Below are 19,001 nucleotides of genomic sequence, written 5' to 3'. Positions count from 1 at the left end.
AAACACTTTGGCTTATAAAGTGGCATTGCCCCCAAGTCTATCTAAGATTCATAATGTATTCCATGTTTCAACTTTGAGGAAATATATTTATGATCCCTCTCATGTTGTGGAGTTGGAGCCTATTCAAATTTCTAAGGACTTGACCTATGAAGATGTAATGACTTGCTCCCAACCGTGTAGATATTATCCGTTTTGGACCCAAAGGGGCTCTCACAGCTTTAAAACGCGTCTACTTGATTAAGAGAATGGGCCTTCACAGCTTTAAAACGCGTCTACTTGGTTAAGAGGAGCCTTTACATATATAGCGCTAAGAACTTTCTCCTATATCCGATGTGAGATATCACAAACACCTCCTCTCCCCCCTAATGCAAATACAACATCCTCGTTGTGTCTCATGAGATTGTGGGGCCAAACAGACGAACACTCCTATGGAACCAAACAAACCCTCACACCAAGGTCGGAGATCGGCTCTGATACCATTTGTAATGGTCCGTTCCTAACCTTGTAGATATTGTTTGCTTTGGACCCAAAGGGATCCTCACGACTTTAAAACGTGTCTACAAGGCTGCGATGAGTCCATACTTATATAGCGTCATAAACTTTCTCTCCTATCCGATGTGGTATGTCACAAACACCCCCTCATGCAAACATAACGTCCTCGTTGTGTCCCACGAGATTATGGGGCAAAATAGACAAACACCCTTATGGGGCCAAAAAAATCCCTCACCGAGGTTGAGATCAACTCTGATACCATTTGTAACAACCCGCTCCCAACCATGTAGATATTGTCTGTTTTAAACCTAAAAGGGGCCCTCACGGCTTTAAAACACGTCTGCGGGGTTACGAAGAGCCTCTATAAATATAACGCCAAGAACTTCCCCCCTCACAGGATTGTGGAGTCAAACAAACACCCTTATAGGACCAAACAAACCCCACACCAAGGTTAGTGATCAGCTCTGATACCAATTGTAACGACCCGCTCCCAACCATGTAGATATTGTCCGTTTTGGACCCAAAGGGGCCCTCACGGCTTTAAAATACGTCTACAGGGTTACGATGAGTTCATACTTATATAGCGTCAGAAACTTTCCCTCCTATCCGATGTGGGATGTCACAAACACCCCTTATACAGACACAATGTCCTCGTTGTGTCCCACGGGATTATAGGGTCAAACAGACAAACACCTTTACAAGGCCAAACAAATCTCACACCGAGGTCGGGGATCGACTTTGATACCATTTGTAACAACCCACTCCCAACCATGTAGATATTGTCCGCTTTGGACTCAAAAGGGTTCTCATGGCTTTAAAACGCATATATAGGATTACAAGGACCCTCTATATATATAGCGCCATGAATTTTCCCTTCTATCCAATGTGGGATGTCACACAACTACCAAGCATTAAATGCTCCAACAACTAGTCAACCGGTCAACCCCCAACTCAACCGGTTGAGGCTACTTTTTGGCATTTTGGCTCTTGAGATTAGAAACCTATAAGTTGAGAACTCTACTTCTTTTATGAGTAAGAGAACGTCTGCATTTATTTTTTTACCTACTTATTCTTACCTTAAAGGCTCTTATTCTTTCCCCGGTGCATTGAATCTCCATTTGCATATTCTTTAGTACACCTTTGTGATTCATCCTAACTTTAAGTTGTATTTGAGCCATTGTTGAGCTAGGTTGAGATATTTGAACTTGTTATTTGAGTGTTGGAAGCTTCAAGTGAGTAGAGACTTAAAGAGATTGTGTAAGAGTTCATTAGAGCCAGAATCCAAGGTCTAAAGGTGTTGGAAGCTTGGTTGAAGCTGCAAGTATAATAGAACCCTCACTCGATTAGGAGTTTGAGGATAGTGGACGTAGGCAAGAGGTGCAAAACCATTATAAAATATGAGTTTGCTTCATTTAAGCTTATCTCTTTATATTTGTGTTTCCTTTGCTTGAATTTGTTTTGTTTGAAAAAAAAAATTAAAAACCCAATTCACCTTCCCCCCTCTTAGGTGTTTTCTATATTAAGATTAGCCTTTATTTTCTCACTTATGATTAGTTGGGCAGATTTGCATTAAGTGGCTCATGGCTAACCTTCATGACGTTTCTTGCTGATGTGACAAAACAAGGTTTTCCTTTGGGATTTGTTCCTTGTACACGTCTCATCGTCGCCCTCGATATCTATGCCATATGATTCGTGTTGGCGACCCGATAGATTCTTCTCGTTTATCCATTTTTGAGTTTTTCTAGGAGTGGTTAGGACAAACTCTCAAATCACTATATGTTTAAATGGAGCTATGAGGACTTCGTGATGGAGAGACAATATTTAGCTGATATAATATCAAGGTACCTCTTCCTGACAAAATCTAACACCCCCTTAAGAGGCAACTGTTGTAGCAAAATCTGTCACTCGACCTTAGCAGGTGGGCAGACTCACAGGTTGGCGATCATCTATGGCCAATACTTCCATTAAAAATATTTCAAATTCCCAAATAGACTTTTGTTCTATAGAATATCATAGAACGATTTCAAAAACAATTTCCTAGAACAGTTTTTAAAAACACTTCCCAAAGCTAGAATATCCTTCTTCAAACCATTTACTGATTCATTAGATGATATATTAGTATATTTTATTAAGCCTATTTTGTCAATCTGACTTTTTGATCGAGTTGATTATTGGGGGAATCCAACAATTCCTCACCCAAATGCTACCTGATGGCCACATGAATGTTCATTTACTTCAAGACAAATGGCTACAAACAAAGATAGTTGGGCATTTTCAACTATTCCATTCTAACACTTAGTTAGTGAAGGTGTTCCAAGAGAAAGAAAAAGATAGAGAAAATTGATTGGCTCAAGGCTCAATGTATAGAAATGAAAAGGCTTACCTTTCTTATAAGTCATGAGTATCTTTTATAGGTAACCCTAACCTTGGTTGTCTAACCTTAGTTAGATTGATGGTTAGTATGTTATACGCAAGGGCATCTCTTGGAGGCACCACTAGTTAGAGATTTCAAGTGGCACCCAAACATGTCAGGCCTTATTGGTTGATCAAGATTGTCCCAATAGGTAGTTAGGAATGGTTAGGCTTATCCTTAGTAGAATGAGATAACCCTAACTTGTTGCAATTGTGGATAGCTCTTTTTGATCCAAGAAGAAGATGCAAATTGAGAATGAATTTTGAGTTTTTCTTATTAAGATTCTTCTTCATGTCTTTCCCCATTGCATTCTCCTTATTTTATATAGGTTACTTGCCTTATAGAGGATATATGAGACAAAGAAACTAAACTAAATAGAAACTAAATTAAAATAAAGAAACTAGATGAAATAGAAACTAAAGAAAGAAACTAAACCTTGTAAAAACTAAATTCAAATAAAGAAACTAGATGTAGAAACTAAATAAAGCAAAGATGTTAATTATAGAAAACAAATATACTAAGGGATTCTAAGAATCCTTTATTTTGGCTATAACATTCCCCTCCCCATCAAAAGAAGCCTTGTCCTCAAGGCTGAAATTATGGAAACTTTTGTTGAATCTTGTAAGCATCTTCCTATGCTACATCTTCTCAAAGCAAGTTAGACTAATATATGAGCCATTGAGCAACTGCCTTGTTGTTCCTCTTAACCATGCACCTATCAAGCACCACTATTGGTTTTAGTTGCATTTTACCATCTTCTTGGATTGAAGGTAACTCGGTTTGCTATAAATTTGCTACTCCCAACTCCCTTTTTAGGAATGAAACATGGAAAACCGAATGGATCTTAGAATTTGCTGGAAATTCTGACTTACAAGTTGCATATCCCATCTTTTAAGCACCTTATAAAGACCATAAAACTGAGATTTGAGCTTCCTAGTAGTTCATAAAGCCACTATGGGATCAAGGAAGTTATGGGTGCTTCCTGAGTCAATTAGTATGGTGATGGCTTTCTTCTTAATGTTGCCATAGATCCTTATATTCTGGTGAGATGTTGAACTAGATATTGCATTGATTGAAACCATAGGATCATCCTCCTTAATATCATTTTCAATTTCACATGTTGTTTTCCCTTCACTTTCATCGCCATCTAACAAAAAAATATGCTTCCTCTTACATTTATGGTCGGACTCATATTTCTCATCACAATAAAAAAAAAAATTAAAAAACCTTTTTTCTCATATCTCTTGCATCTCTACAACTAAAATCCTCTTAATGGGTGGTAACTGACCACTTTGATTCATTTTGATTCCCATAGAGTTCCTTGTCCTTCCCCCATCTCTATTAGAACCCTTGACTTCCCTGAGAATTATCTCAATTGTCCCTTGTTGTAACAAGGCTAGCCCCATGGCTTAGGCTAGTGTGCTCAATCGAAACATGGTAACTTGATTTTTTTTTTTTATGGCCTTTTTCAAGCCACTAATAAAACACTAAACCAAAAACTCCTTTGGCAACCTACTAGTTCTAGTCATCAACATCTTAAATTGCTCTTGATATGCCCTAATCATAGCAACTTGTTGCAATTTGCTTATTTGCCCTATAAGATTGTCATAAGCACTAGGGCTAAACCTAGAAACAACATCTATAGAAAACTGTCCCCAATTGATCTCCTTGTTACTAGCCTCATACTCTTGAAACCATTCCAAGATCCTTCCTTCTAAATGTAAGGAAGCCAATCTTACCTTTTCATGATCCTTGATTCCATTAATTTTAAAAAATCTCACATTTGTAAATCCACCTATTTGGATTCCTACTTTCAAAATTTGGAAAACCAAGTTTGGAAAACTTGGTTTGAAGGGATTTTGTAACATATGAGTGATAGCTTGTCCCGCTTCTATTAATTAAAGCACTGTTCCTATTACCTAACTCCTCTACTCTAGAAGTCAAGTGTTCAAATTTTTAGTTTATAGTTGCAACCATCTTCGATAGTTCTGATAAGGTGACTGCTTGTTTATATGATGAATCCTTCAATTCTTTAATAGTATCTTCAAGTCTAAGTTGTTCTTGCGCTCTAGTCTCTTCTACCATGATTGATGTCAAGACACTGCTCTAATACCAAATCTTATGGCCTAAGGAAAAAATGTAGATTGAGAGAACAACTTTTAGGTTTTTCTTATTGAGATTTTTTTCATGTCTTCTTATTTTACATAGGCTAAAGGATGGAAGAGACGAGGAAACCAAACTAAATAGAAACTAAATTAAAATAAAGAGACTAGATGAAATATAAACTAAAAAAAACAAAGATACTAAAGTAAAAAAAGCAAATATATCGAGGGATCCTTTCAGCTGTAACACTAGCTTTTCGGGTCATACCTTTTTCTTATTAAGATGTCAGGTGATACCTTTTTCTTATAAAGATGACGGGACAGCTTTGTGGGACGATCAATCTGGCCAACCTTTGTATTGACCAATCCCCTTTCACCTCTGTGGCGTTGTCGGTTCCGCAGGAGTGGCCACTCTAATTGGGCAGCTATGTTTGAATGTGAGGGCTCAAATATCTTCTGTGGTTCTTTATTCTACGATGCGTCTTCGGCTTGTCTTACTCGAGGTCGCTCATCTGCCCGGCCATAAGAGTTTTAAGAATGAGGTCCCGATTCAGCCTTTAACATAACGGGTCAGTCGCATGCAGTCGTCTGCGATGGGCCTATGTTATGGGGTCCGGCACCCAGCAGGGCCCAGCCCAGGCACATTCTTTAAATGTGAATTTATAGTTCATATGAAACATCACTCTCAAATGCCATGGACACCTACCATAAATATCACTGCTATACATATGGAAGTGTTCTTCTTGTTTTTCTTTTTTCTCTTTTTCTTCTAAGAAAACAAAATATTTATTTTAGAATCCTAAAGCAATTTAAGACACGTCATGCATTAACGCCACATGCAGAACTTTTTGAAACGGCTGCAACCTGTGAAGTCAGATTGATTTATTTTGGGGACGCTAGAAAAGTCATATGGTTTCATCAGCGGAGCTAAAACTTGCATCATATCCCACAGTTGCAAAGGAAGCTCAACTTCATTTATTTAAGTGCACGAGAATGTACAGGAATGAAGTTAGGGTTTTTAGCGCAGTTTTTGAGGCTTCTGGCCAAGGCAAAAATCTCACTCTTAATTTATGAAATCAATATATTCATGTTCCCGTGTTAAATTTTGGAAACAGCATACACTCTTTGAGATGACTTGGGTTCGTAGAAGTAATGAGAAATTCAGGATCAAAGATCCCAATTTTCAGGACACAAGCAACAATCAAGAGAGACCAATCATGCCTACTCCATGGATCCTCTAGGGATATCACCTTTGCCATTCGCGGGTGTAACAACTGCAAGAATGACAAAACCACCCAAAACAACTATCAAGATACCCAAAGAGTTTACTAACAGTGCCTCCATGGAATATCGCGATATCACCTTATTGCTTTGAAGGAACGTGGCCTTTTCTAAAATCCCGGTTGTAGCAGTAGCAACGGCAAGGGCATAAATGTATACTCCAAAGAAAACATGCCAAGGAAGAAGGCTAGCTCTACTGTTTCTCGACCCACCTGGGTACCAGAAGGTCGCAAATCCAGTAGCCCACTGTGCAAATGAAACGGTAAACATATGCAATTATACAAGTTTATTATAGAAATAAAATACATAGAAGTAAAAAGGGAAAGGAATTAAGAAAAAGACCTGGATGCCAAACAGGAAAAGGCATGCTAATCCCAACCACGAATGCAGGCTGTAGAAGTTGTCTATGCCTCTCTCATTGTGGAATTTCACAGCAGCCCACACACCAACAAGGCTCAAACAGAATGCAAGGAACTGTAAACTAAGATGAACCAACTTTTTGTAGTTTTTCGTTCCTGAAACTGTCTTGTATGCTAACATTGCTGCAACAACCCATTCCAAGCATTTAAAAGAACAATTTTGAAGGTGCCAGTGTGGCAGGAAAGATAGCTTGAAGTGAATTTCATAGATTAATTTCAGAAAACTACAGATTGATCATTCCAGATTCCAGTATTTGCTATAGTAAGGGAGGATTCATCACAACTTGCAGAAATAAAAACTTTTAACCAACATGGACTAAATCTAGACTTTCAGAAGTCTGCTGTAGATATTAGTGCAGTGCAGTCTTGGTCACCAAGTCTACATATAAGTGGAAGAGGTAGAAAGGATTAAATTGGAATGTTTATTTAGAAATGCAACCATTTGGGGATTTGACAAACAGTAAAAATTTAGTGATGATTGAGATTGTTTTGACATGGTCAAAGAAGACCAATAATGTTGCTCAGAAAAAGATGTAAATAGGTTCTGATGATCTGGAGGGGTAGAAAATGAAATGGCACAATATGAAAGCAATTTAATGTCTGACAAAAAATTACTTCCCTTATTTCTATAAATGACTTCCAGCAGGATAGAAGGTGGAGCAGGCTCCCACAGATGGTTTCTGAATGGCAATGGCATTTGGCATTTGGCATTTATCCTTCCAAAACCAAATAAATTTGCACTTCATTTTTTTTCTTTTTCAAAACTCTAAGAGAGGCACAAAGCAAAAACTCTTAAATGATTTTAAGGCTAAAGGAACAACTCAACCAACAAGACATCTACTCCATTACCTGAATAAAGTACTTTGTACAAATCAAACAGCACTACATTCCAAACAGCAATACTTTCCAAAGGGTTAATTTGTGCTTCATTGCACAATGTGTCCTCTTGCAAACAATACCAGTGATCAATTTTTGAGCAAACAACATGAAGTGAATATCTTCAAATTTGAAGGGACCAGATTCTTCTAAATTTCCTTAACTGGATGCAGTTCCACTCTAAAACCTGGTCAACTATCATGGGAGGATGATCTAGAGAATGTTCCTTTTGCATCCCTCCTACACATGCATTAATCTCCACTATTCTACAGAAGAAAAAAACCCTTCTAGACAATGAAAAGGTGAAGCAAGCTCTTACATTTACTACAAGCAATAGAATTTCTTTTTTCTCTTTTGGGCCACCCAATTTCTGCTACTTTTCACAACAACCTCTTTTTTCATTGTCTTTTGAACATCATAAAAGTAACACCAGTTTTGTTTGTGTATGAATTATGAAATATTGATCAAAACTGAATAAAAGCAAATCCTTTATCTACAATGAAAATGTTGATGAACGCTTAAGATAAGTTTTCTGTGCAACAAGTGCTTAAAAGACAAGCATTAGTCTGCTCTGAAGCATACAGCAATGAGAAACAAGCAAGAACATCACCATCAAACCAATCTAACACAAAAATCAACAAAGCAAACCTCATAATTTCAAAGCCTTAAGAAAACCTCAGAAGATCACAAACAATTCATGACAAAAAACTAAAGTCTGCCTAAGATCATCTTCATTACCATAATCTAGCTCTATATAGGGTCATGTCCTCTTTTAAATTAAAGATATCATGTCAATAATCTCAAATTGCAGTTGATACATTTAACTTCATGCCACATAGAATTACCATATAAAAATGAAACTGGTCATGAACTTTCTATGCAATATTGAGATCAAAATAGCCAAGGAACGCTTTCTACTATGGCACAGATGCACCAAATAAAGGATTTTTACTTTACCTTCACCATTCAGAAGTATGAGGCCAATCACCATTAAAACAGGGTGGACCTGCAAGGGATACAACAAAAATAAGCTCACTAACAGAGTGAAAGAAACCTGCACTGTTACAAGTAAGGAAATACTCAAAATACTAAAATCAAGAAAAATGAGCCAATAATATAAAATTTTTATTTCCACTTTCAAGAGAAGGACAGCACCACCAAAGTTGTTCTGTCTTAAGGAACTGTCAAGATTTCGATTCTTCACTAATAAAACAATAACATTTCAGCTTAATCACTAGAAAAAATATAAGAACTGTTGAATATAATGTATTTATAGTGTATAACCTTTCCTTGTTAATATAGGACACATGTATGGTAGTTAGGACTCCTAGCCTTGTATATATATATATATTTCTCAATTGTAAGTAGATCATTACATTAATGAGAATTAAGGTCTTTCTTCTTTCTCTCTCTCTCAACATGGTATCAGAGCCAAGGAAGAAAACCTAATTCTTTCCTGTTTCCCGTGTCATCAACTCCGGGAAACCTTCCGGTGACCGTGTTTCATTCCGATCACCTTCCCCATCTTCCAATACTTTCCGGTCATTCGGATCGTCGACAGAAACTACTCACCGCCGGCGAACTTTTCCGGCGAACTTTTCCGGCGACGTATTTTTCCGACACCGACTATACCAGAAGGAGCGCCTGGAGGAGATCTACAACTTTTGTGAAGGCACCGGCACCAAAATCCCATCCACGCGCCGTCCACGCGCAAATTTCCGGCCGGCGGCTGAATCTCACGCGCCGGCGCGTGAGGGCGCGTGAGACCTTTTCCGGCGACGCGCCTCCTCCTCCAGCTTCGCCTGACGCCGACCAGCCTCCCTACCTCCCTGGTTCTCCCATCCGAGCCCTGCACATACCTCTTTTGGGGATTTTTGTCTCCGTCGGCCCTCCAAACAGTCTTTCCGGCGAAGCTCCGACTACTTTTTCTCCACTCCAATCCCTGCACGTGCCTTGGGAAGTGTTCTTCTACCTTTCTGGTGGTACCACGCCGCGATCTGAGGCCGTCTCCCTTTTTCGGTGGTGCCACGCCGCAATCTGAAGTCGTATTAGGGCTCTCTTCGATCCAAACATACTTCATTCTCCAGATAAGTAGATATGACTACTAAAAATTCCATTTTTTCCGCTGTTATATCTGGATCTCCTATGATTACTTCGGAGAAATTGGTTGGTAGTGACAATTATCTTTCCTGGTCTGCGTCTGTTGAACTTTGGTTTATGGGTCAAGGATATGAGGATCACTTGATTACACAGGAGGCAGATATCCCTGAGGTTGACCGCGTACAGTGGAGGAAGATAGATGCACAGTTATGTAGTGTATTATGGCAATCGGTTGATCCCAAGATTCTTCTTCATCTTCGGGCCTACAAAACTTGTTTTAAATTTTGGACTCAGGCCAAAGGATTATATACAAATGATATCCAGCGTCTTTATAAGGTGGCTTCTGCTATTGTCCATCTCAGCCAACAGGACTTGGATCTATCTACTTATATTGGTCAGATTGCCTCTCTTAAGGAAGAGTTCTTGACGGTGATGCCTCTTACTCCTGATGTTGGGGCTCAACAAACACAGCTTGACAAGTTCTTCATGGGTCTTACTCTTATTGGCCTCCGTCCGGATCTTGAGCCTGTCCGCGATCAGATTCTTGGTAGTTCATCAGTTCCGTCCTTGGATGATGTGTTTGCTCGCCTCCTCCGTATCTCCTCCACTCAGACTTTGCCATTTGATAGCACTTCAGATTCTTCTGTGTTAGTTTCTCAAACTAACTCTCGAGGAGGCCGTAGTGGTACCCGAGGTAGAGGTCAACGTCCTCATTGCACCTATTGCAATAAACTTGGCCACACTCGCGATCGTTGCTATCAGTTACATGGACGACCTCCTCGCACTGCCCATGTGGCCCAGTCCTCTGATTCTCCGCTGCCTCAGCCTCCGAGCTCTTCCGCATCTCAGGCTTCTGTTGCCTCTGTTGCCCAGCCTGGTAATGCCTCTGCCTGCCTTACCCACACATCTTCTCTTGGACCCTGGATTCTAGATTCTGGAGCTTCTGATCACTTATCTGGTAATAAGGATCTTTTCTCCTCTATTACTACTACCTCTACTTTACCTAATGTTACCTTAGCTAATGGTTCTCAAACTGTGGCTAAAGGTATTGGTTTGGCCCTTCCTCTGCCTTCTCTACCTCTCACTTCTGTCCTTTATACTCCTGAATGTCCTTTTAATCTTATTTCCATCAGCAAAATCACTCGTACTCTTAATTGCTCTATTACCTTTTCTGATAAATTTGTGACCTTGCAGGACCGGAGTACGGGGAAGACGATTGGCATAGGACGTGAGTCTCAAGGCCTCTATCACCTCACCTCGGATTCATCTCCTGCAGTTTGCATTTCCACTGATGCTCCTCTCCTCATTCACAATCGTCTGGGCCACCCTAGTCTCTCCAAGTTCCAGAAGATGGTTCCTCGTTTTTCCACTTTATCGTCGCTTCCGTGTGAGTCGTGTCAGCTTGGGAAACATACTCGTGTCTCGTTCCCAAAGCGTTTGAATAATCGGGCAAAGTCTCCTTTTGAGCTTGTCCACACTGATGTTTGGGGTCCTTGTCGGACTGCGTCTACTTTAGGATTTCAGTATTTTGTCACTTTCATTGATGATTATTCTCGATGTACTTGGTTATTTTTAATGAAAAATCGAGCTGAGTTATTCTCTATTTTCCAGAAATTTTATGCTGAAATCCAAACCCAGTTCAATATTTCTATTTGTGTGTTACGCAGTGACAATGCCAGGGAATATTTTTCAGCCCCATTTACTTTGTTTATGTCTCATCATGGGATTCTTCATCAGTCTTCTTGTGCTCATACTCCTCAACAAAATGGGGTAGCTGAACGCAAGAATCGACATCTTGTTGAGACAGCTCGTACTCTCCTCCTCCATAGTAATGTTCCTTTTCGTTTTTGGGGGACGCTGTTCTTACCGCTTGTTATTTGATTAATCGTATGCCCTCCTCTGTCTTACATGATCAGATTCCTCACTCCCTTCTCTTCCCTGACCAACCACTTTATTTCCTTCCTCCTCGTGTCTTTGGTTGTACTTGCTTTGTTCATATTCTCACTCCTGGACAGGACAAGCTTTCCGCCAAAGCCATGAAGTGTCTCTTCTTGGGATACTCCAGACTTCAGAAGGGTTATCGTTGTTATTCCCTTGAGACTCATCGATACTTTATCTCCGCTGATGTCACCTTCTTTGAGGACTCACCATTCTTTTCCACCACTTCTGAGTCTCTTCCTGTTTCTGAAGTCTTGCCTATTCCCATTGTCTCCCCACCTGATGCTATGCCTCCTCGACCACTTCAGGTTTATCATCGTCGCCCTCGTGTCGTTGCTCCTCTCCCTTTTGCTGAGGCACCTGCTGACTCACTTCCTATCCCTTCGGCTTCACCTACCCCGGCTCTGCCTTCTCCTAATGACTTACCCATTGCTGTTCGGAAAGGTACTCGCTCTACTCGTAATCCTCATCCTATTTACAATTTTTTGAGTTATCATCGATTATCTTCACCCTATTCTGCTTTTGTTTCTGCTATATCCTCTGTTTCTCTTCCCAAGAGCACCCATGAAGCTCTTTCCCATCCAGGCTGGCGACAGGCAATGGTGGATGAAATGGCTGCTCTGCACTCTAATGGCACTTGGGATCTTGTTGTTTTACCCTCGGGTAAATCTACCGTTGGCTGTCGTTGGGTCTACGCAGTTAAGGTTGGTCCTGATGGTCAGGTTGATCGCCTTAAGGCCCGCTTAGTTGCTAAAGGCTATACTCAGGTTTATGGTTCTGATTATGGTGACACATTCTCTCCGGTTGCCAAGATTGCTTCTGTCCGTCTGCTTCTCTCCATGGCTGCCATGTGTTCTTGGCCTCTTTATCAATTGGATATTAAAAATGCCTTTCTTCATGGTGATCTTGCCGAAGAAGTTTATATGGAGCAACCTCCTGGTTTTGTTGCTCAGGGGGAGTCTGGTTTAGTATGCAGGTTACGCCGTTCTCTATATGGCTTGAAACAATCTCCTCGAGCATGGTTTGGCCGTTTTAGTTCTGTTGTTCAAGAGTTTGGCATGCTTCGCAGTACAGCAGACCATTCAGTTTTCTATCATCATAACTCTTTGGGGCAGTGTATTTATCTGGTTGTTTATGTGGACGACATCGTCATTACAGGCAGTGATCAGGATGGTATTCAGAAACTAAAGCAACACCTTTTTACCCACTTTCAGACCAAAGACTTGGGGAAACTCAAGTATTTCTTGGGAATTGAGATAGCTCAATCCAGTTCTGCTGTGGTCCTTTCCCAAAGGAAGTATGCTTTAGACATCCTGGAAGAAACCGGTATGTTAGACTGTAAACCGGTAGACACACCTATGGATCCGAATGTCAAACTTGTACCAGGACAGGGGGAGCCTTTAGGAGACCCCGGGAGATATCGACGGCTCGTAGGTAAATTGAACTATCTCACCATTACTCGTTCAGACATTTCTTTTCCTGTGAGTGTTGTTAGTCAATTCCTACAGTCACCATGTGATAGCCATTGGGATGCTGTAATCCGCATTCTTCGATATATCAAAAGTACACCAGGCCAAGGTGTGTTGTACGAGAACAGAGGTCATACTCAAGTTGTTGGTTACACAGATGCAGATTGGGCTGGCTCACCCACAGATAGACGTTCCACTTCAGGGTACTGTGTTTTTATTGGAGGTAATCTAATATCTTGGAAGAGTAAGAAACAAGATGTAGTGGCCAGATCTAGCGCTGAAGCCGAGTATCGAGCTATGGCTTTGGCAACATGTGAACTCATATGGTTGAGACATCTTCTTCGAGAGTTGAGATTTGGAAAGGATGAACAGATGAAACTCATATGTGATAACCAGGCCGCATTACATATTGCATCCAATCCAGTCTTTCATGAAAGAACCAAACATATTGAAGTTGACTGTCATTTCATTAGAGAGAAGATCGCATCAGGATGTGTTGCTACAAGTTTTGTTAATTCAAATGATCAACTAGCTGACATCTTCACTAAATCTCTCAGAGGTCCTAGGATTAAATATATTTGTAACAAGCTTGGTGCATATGACGTATATGCTCCAGCTTGAGGGGGAGTGTTGAATATAATGTATTTATAGTGTATAACCTTTCCTTGTTAATATAGGACACATGTATGGTAGTTAGGACTCCTAGCCTTGTATATATATATATATTTCTCAATTGTAAGTAGATCATTACATTAATGAGAATTAAGGTCTTTCTTCTTTCTCTCTCTCTCAACAAGAACAATGCAATCATTCAGTGAAGTGATACTCATAGTTATCAGCATAGGAGGTGAACATTGGTGAAGACATGAGAAACAAAAATGGGAAATGTAATCTTAAAAGAAATCTGAGAAGTGTGATAAGGGAAATTTTCCAAGTATGATAGGGAAATTCGTTTTGAGACAACCAAGAATCTTTATAAATAACTTTATCAAAAACCACAGCTTTGCTGTTGTGGAAAGACTAGTAAAAATGTCAAGGCAGTGTTCAGTCAAACAGAAAAATTTGGTATCAGTAATTGTTAGTGCTGAATTCATATTTCACAGTACTAAAAATTTTAAGTTACTTAAAAGGTTAATTTGTCATTAGACTAATAACATGAGGAAAAGTTCATGAATTTGATTTGGTAATTCAAAATCACACATGGAAAATGCATTAAGTGTTAGTAATGTTAGAAGAACACAGGTTTACTTTTTACTAACACATGCTGAAAATTAGATAATAGAAAAAATTTAATCAACCTTAGGCTATGTTTGGTTCCTGGAAAATGCTAAGGAAAGGAAAAAAAATCAGGTGGAAAATTATTTTCTTTAGTTTGGGTGACATGGAAAATATGATGGAAAAAAAATATAAAGGAAAATATTAAAGAAAATATCATAATATTTTCCCTATTATTTTCCTTAAAAAATAACGAGGAAAATAAGAGAAAAAGAGAAGGGAAAAGGTGGAGGAAATTTTATCAGGCTTGTGGTATCGTCTTCATCGAGTCTCTTGTTCACCTCTAACTTCCTTTTCACCGGTCGCTATGGCTTCTCACCGTTATCATGGCTTCTCACCATCGTCGACCCTTTCAACGACCACCACTATCACTTCGACCACCTTCCAGTACCTCTGAAAACATACCTTTTTCAGGCACCCGAGTTCCCATGGATGAATACAAGGTCTCTATATATCGGATACACAGGAATTTCTTCATGGTTCACAAACATGGCCTCCGCAATTACCAGCCCTATAAACCATAACAGTAAAATAGAATTTGGAAAAATCACAACACAAATTGATGTCAAAAACTGAGCTCCAAGCATACCAGGCTTAGCAACATGACAATTAGTGAGAATGATTCCGCGGCGTTTATCAACCACAAACCTAGTGGCATAGCTGGCACAGGCGGCCTCGGTATCAAAGGCTCGACAAGCGGTGGTCCGGAGCACCACCACCGTCGGAACCACTGTGTTGAGTGCCTTTCTCCAATCCTCAGCAGTGGCGACATTTTCTCGGAAAGGCGGATCGATCTCCATGTAGAGCTCCTCCTTCATACAGGATTCCATTCTGATGACCTCCTCCGATCCCAATCTCTCCAAGGGATCACTCATTAGGAAACCCTAAATCTTGGGGTTCTTGGACTTTGATCAGAGAGAAACTGGGAGAAGCGAAAGGAGAATTGGGGGGACTAGAGTTTCACAATGGGGTACAATCTTGGGGAACAGGGTGAGAGTGAAGAAGGGTTTTGTTGAATCGAGTGAGAGAGTCAATGAATGGGGCTATAAGAACGTGCAAGCAGCCGCTTTGTCTCTTTGGTTCAAGTCCACTCTCTGTGCTGACGAGGTTCAATCTCAGCTCGACACCAAAACGATTTCCCATGGATCCGAATACATTCATTGTGCAATGTTAATTTGCAGTACAAGAGCATAAATGCAGTGTTAATTTGCTGAAAATTTGGTTGCTTGCGTATGATATCTAGGATTATTGAATTTGGTTTATCTAAGAATTGATTTTCACATAAATTCCTATGAGTAAGGAGCAATGTTTTGAGTTAGGATGTGGGTTGGTTATATGTTTCTGCAATAGTTTTGCAAAACTGATTTTTAGAAAATAAGAGCACAAAAGTTATTTTATTATTCAACAAATTGATAATCATCTAAGACAAATTGTTGATTTTGTTTTCCTTCCATTTTTTCTTGACTTTTTTTCGTGGTTAACCAAACAAAAGAAAATGAATTCTTTTTTTTTTTTTTCCCTTGAATTTTCCATGGATAACCAAACAAGTGAAAAAAATTATATTCCTTAGCTTTTTCTTTCCTTCCATTTTTCCTCCCAATTTTCTTTCTCTCACATTTTCCGGGAACCAAAAGGTTTCACTCCTAGTTAGGGAAATATTTCTATTGAAAGTGGGTTCTCTAAGATTCCAAGAAGGTTTGCCTTAGGTCTAAGAGGCAAGTGTGTGTGTATGTGCATGCAGAAGAAGATTCAGTACATGAAAGAGAATTCACTGCAGATATGAACTACCTAATGCATTGATGTAGACACCGAAGTGCTATTATATGGCTAAATATTGTTTTTTATTCTAGCTTCCAAATGACAGTCAGCTTCATTCATTGGATTTGAGCTAATGCACGGCACAAGTTCCAATCACCCCTTCCCTTTGGCTTGTTTCAACCTCTAAACCATCATGATCTGATGATATTGATCTCAGCACACTGGCAGAGCTTGCAATCGTTTCCGATATAAAATAGAGCCATAACTTATAGGAGAAAGCTCCCATACACAAGTACACTTCTAATCTCAATCTAGTGCATAAAATTTCACATCAATGACAAAATCATCATATCTATCAAGAGGTACATTGTTAAGGCTTTGAAAACAACTCACATGCAAACCTTCTTATGCTGATCTACCTAAACATTTTTTTTTTTCGATAGGTGCTGATCTACCTAAACATCCTGAGGATCTCATTCGTAAGGCTTCAAAAAATGTTTCACAATGCAGAGAATTCTTATGATGAACTACCTAAACAAACTGTTCTGAGGATCTATATCCGCAAGGCCTTGACAATGATTCACAATGCAAACAAGTTTCATGCTGAACTATCTAACATCCTGACCTGAGGATCTACATGATTCACAATGCAAACAATTCTCAACACATTAGTGAAACAAAAAACTTAATATCCAAGAAACAAGCAGTCGCATTTGATTTGCAAAAATCGCATCCAAGCATAGAAAATCAAACCCTAGGTCCGGCAGCTACGCAAGCAGAGGAAAAAATTTAAAATGACGAACGAGTTAAATCTCGCATCTTATATTTTAAGTTGTCATAGCTCCAATTAAACTAAGCCAAATTCCATCCACAAACAAAGAGAAGAAATGTTAATATGGCAATCACAGTTCCTTCTCTTTCCTACATTTTCCCTGTAATCAGCGCATACAAGTCAGAACAAAGAACAAAAATGAGAAAATTACGTTGAAGATAAGATCTTTGTTTTCAGAAATGAGCGCCATTCCTCCTCTGTAATGAACCGCCCATGTGAGAACGAAAGCAGTGACCACAACTCCGATGAACCGCACCAGACGAATGATGGGGAATCGAACAACTGGAACTGCCATCGTTGAATCTAGAGAGAGAACCTTAGAAACAGGAAGTAGAGAGAGAGAGTCTTCTTGAACAGGAATTGGCGTGTGAGACTGTGACGTGCTAGGGTTCATCAATCGTGAGGGTTTTCGGATTCTGATCTCTGCGTGTACTTTTTCAAAGCTCAACCGCGGCCAAAGTCCAGAGGAGCCGCCACGTCATTGGCTGCAGTCCACGATACTTCTCTGATTGGTCAAGTTTGGGATCTAGTTGGCCTTTTTGAAAAGAATACACAGTTTAGGGACCGTTTGGGCCCACCAGTGTGAAATTAATAATACTAATAATCTTAAAATGTTATGAATATATGATAAGATTTTTAAAAAAAATTTAATTTTAATAAAAAATTAAGATTAATTAAAGTTATGATTTGAAAGAAGAGTTTTAATTAAGCATAACATAGTTCCATCAATAAGATAACATTGTCTTTTTTATTAGAAAAGAGGTACATCCTCTTTCGAACATTAAAATTTAATTGAATTAATTTAGCTAATTTGATAACGGCGCTAGTTGCAATTGTGGATCTAGCGTTTCTCACCCTAACGTTGTTGCTTGTTGCCTTTAGCTACTATTGCTCATCCATAACAAGGTCTCAAGGCGCTTAAAGAACTAGAAAAGAATAACTTTGATGAAAGGAGGAAGAAGATGGTTTGTTGTTGAATCCAAATCCTTCGAAATCACTTTGGAGAGGTGAGAGGTAAGCTAATAGGGAGTATCTATGAAATAAGTAAAGGTTTCTCTTCTTGGATAAAGTTTGGGGATTCTAGTCTTGGGCTTTTGTTAGCTGGAGTGAAAGCCTGCTATAAAATTGATGAAAGGAAGTTGTGCACCAAGTCTTGGGTGGAAAATGGCAGAGAGTTCAAGTTGGAGTATTGTTCTAATAAGGCAGACATATTCATTTTCTGTATGGTGAAATCAGTGGAGGGAAAAAGATTTACTTTGTGCTTCCTTAAAGGAAAAGGGTTACCTGGTGGGTGGCTTGTGCTTGCTAAGAAGCTACGTTCATTGGGAGTGGGTTCTTCGGGCTCGATAGGGTCGACTCTTGGGTCAGTTTTTCCTAGTCCTGTGGAAAGTGGAGATGTCTTGAAGAAGGCAACAACTGTTTCATACGTCGAGGCTACTAAGAAATCCATTATAAGAGTTAGTGATGCAGTTTGGCTGCAGGTGGGGGCAGAAGAGGCTCAACAAAGAAAAGAGCGGTTGAAGCGTTGTCTAGTTGGATGGTGGGAAAAAGGACCATCTCCTTGTCTAGGTTTAAACTCTTTAAAGAGTTGGATTCACTTCAGTTGGCTTATGTAAGGGGGAATGAAGATTTGCTAGTTGGGAGGAGCCCTTATGTTGTTTGAGTTTGAGACTTTCTCTGATGCTAAGAGAGTTCTTTCAATGGGGACTTGAAGGTTTTAGAAATCAGTATTAGTGTTAGAGGTGGAACCTGAAGATAGGTTGTTGTTGGAAGGAGAAGCAAACAAAACAGGTATGAGTAAGGGTGGTGGGACTCTCTCTTCATCTCTAGAGCGATGAGATGTTTAAAAAAAATAGATGATGGGTGTGAAGGCTTTGTGGCTGTAGATGAAGACATTTCTAGTTCCAGGCATTTGCAGTGGGTTAGGGTGATGGTGCGATTAGTTGAGAGAGAAAAACCAATATCCCTACAGGTGGTAGAAGGTACAATAGTGTATGTTGTCCAATTTTTGTGGGAAATTCCTCCATGAATCTCCTATGTGGAGCC

The 19,001-nt window shown here is 39.6% G+C and overlaps 1 protein-coding gene across 1 annotated transcript; it reads right to left on the bottom strand.

Moving 5' to 3' along the window:
- Positions 1-5,959: 5,959 nt before the first annotated feature.
- On the bottom strand, positions 5,960-17,446 carry LOC117929523 (probable transmembrane ascorbate ferrireductase 2). Its single transcript, XM_034849829.1, has 4 exons — positions 17,107-17,446; positions 8,541-8,589; positions 6,631-6,830; positions 5,960-6,534 (listed from the first exon to the last, which is right to left on the bottom strand). Exons 1-4 carry the CDS (start codon positions 17,347-17,349, stop codon positions 6,229-6,231), a joined length of 798 nt encoding a protein of 265 aa, XP_034705720.1. The 5' UTR covers positions 17,350-17,446; the 3' UTR covers positions 5,960-6,228.
- Positions 17,447-19,001: the final 1,555 nt, after the last annotated feature.

The sequence above is a fragment of the Vitis riparia genome, chromosome 14 (genome assembly GCF_004353265.1).
Source record: "Vitis riparia cultivar Riparia Gloire de Montpellier isolate 1030 chromosome 14, EGFV_Vit.rip_1.0, whole genome shotgun sequence".
Lineage (NCBI taxonomy): Eukaryota > Viridiplantae > Streptophyta > Magnoliopsida > Vitales > Vitaceae > Vitis > Vitis riparia.
Note: the sequence above shows the minus strand (reverse complement) of the source record. Positions and strands in the feature narration are given on the sequence as shown.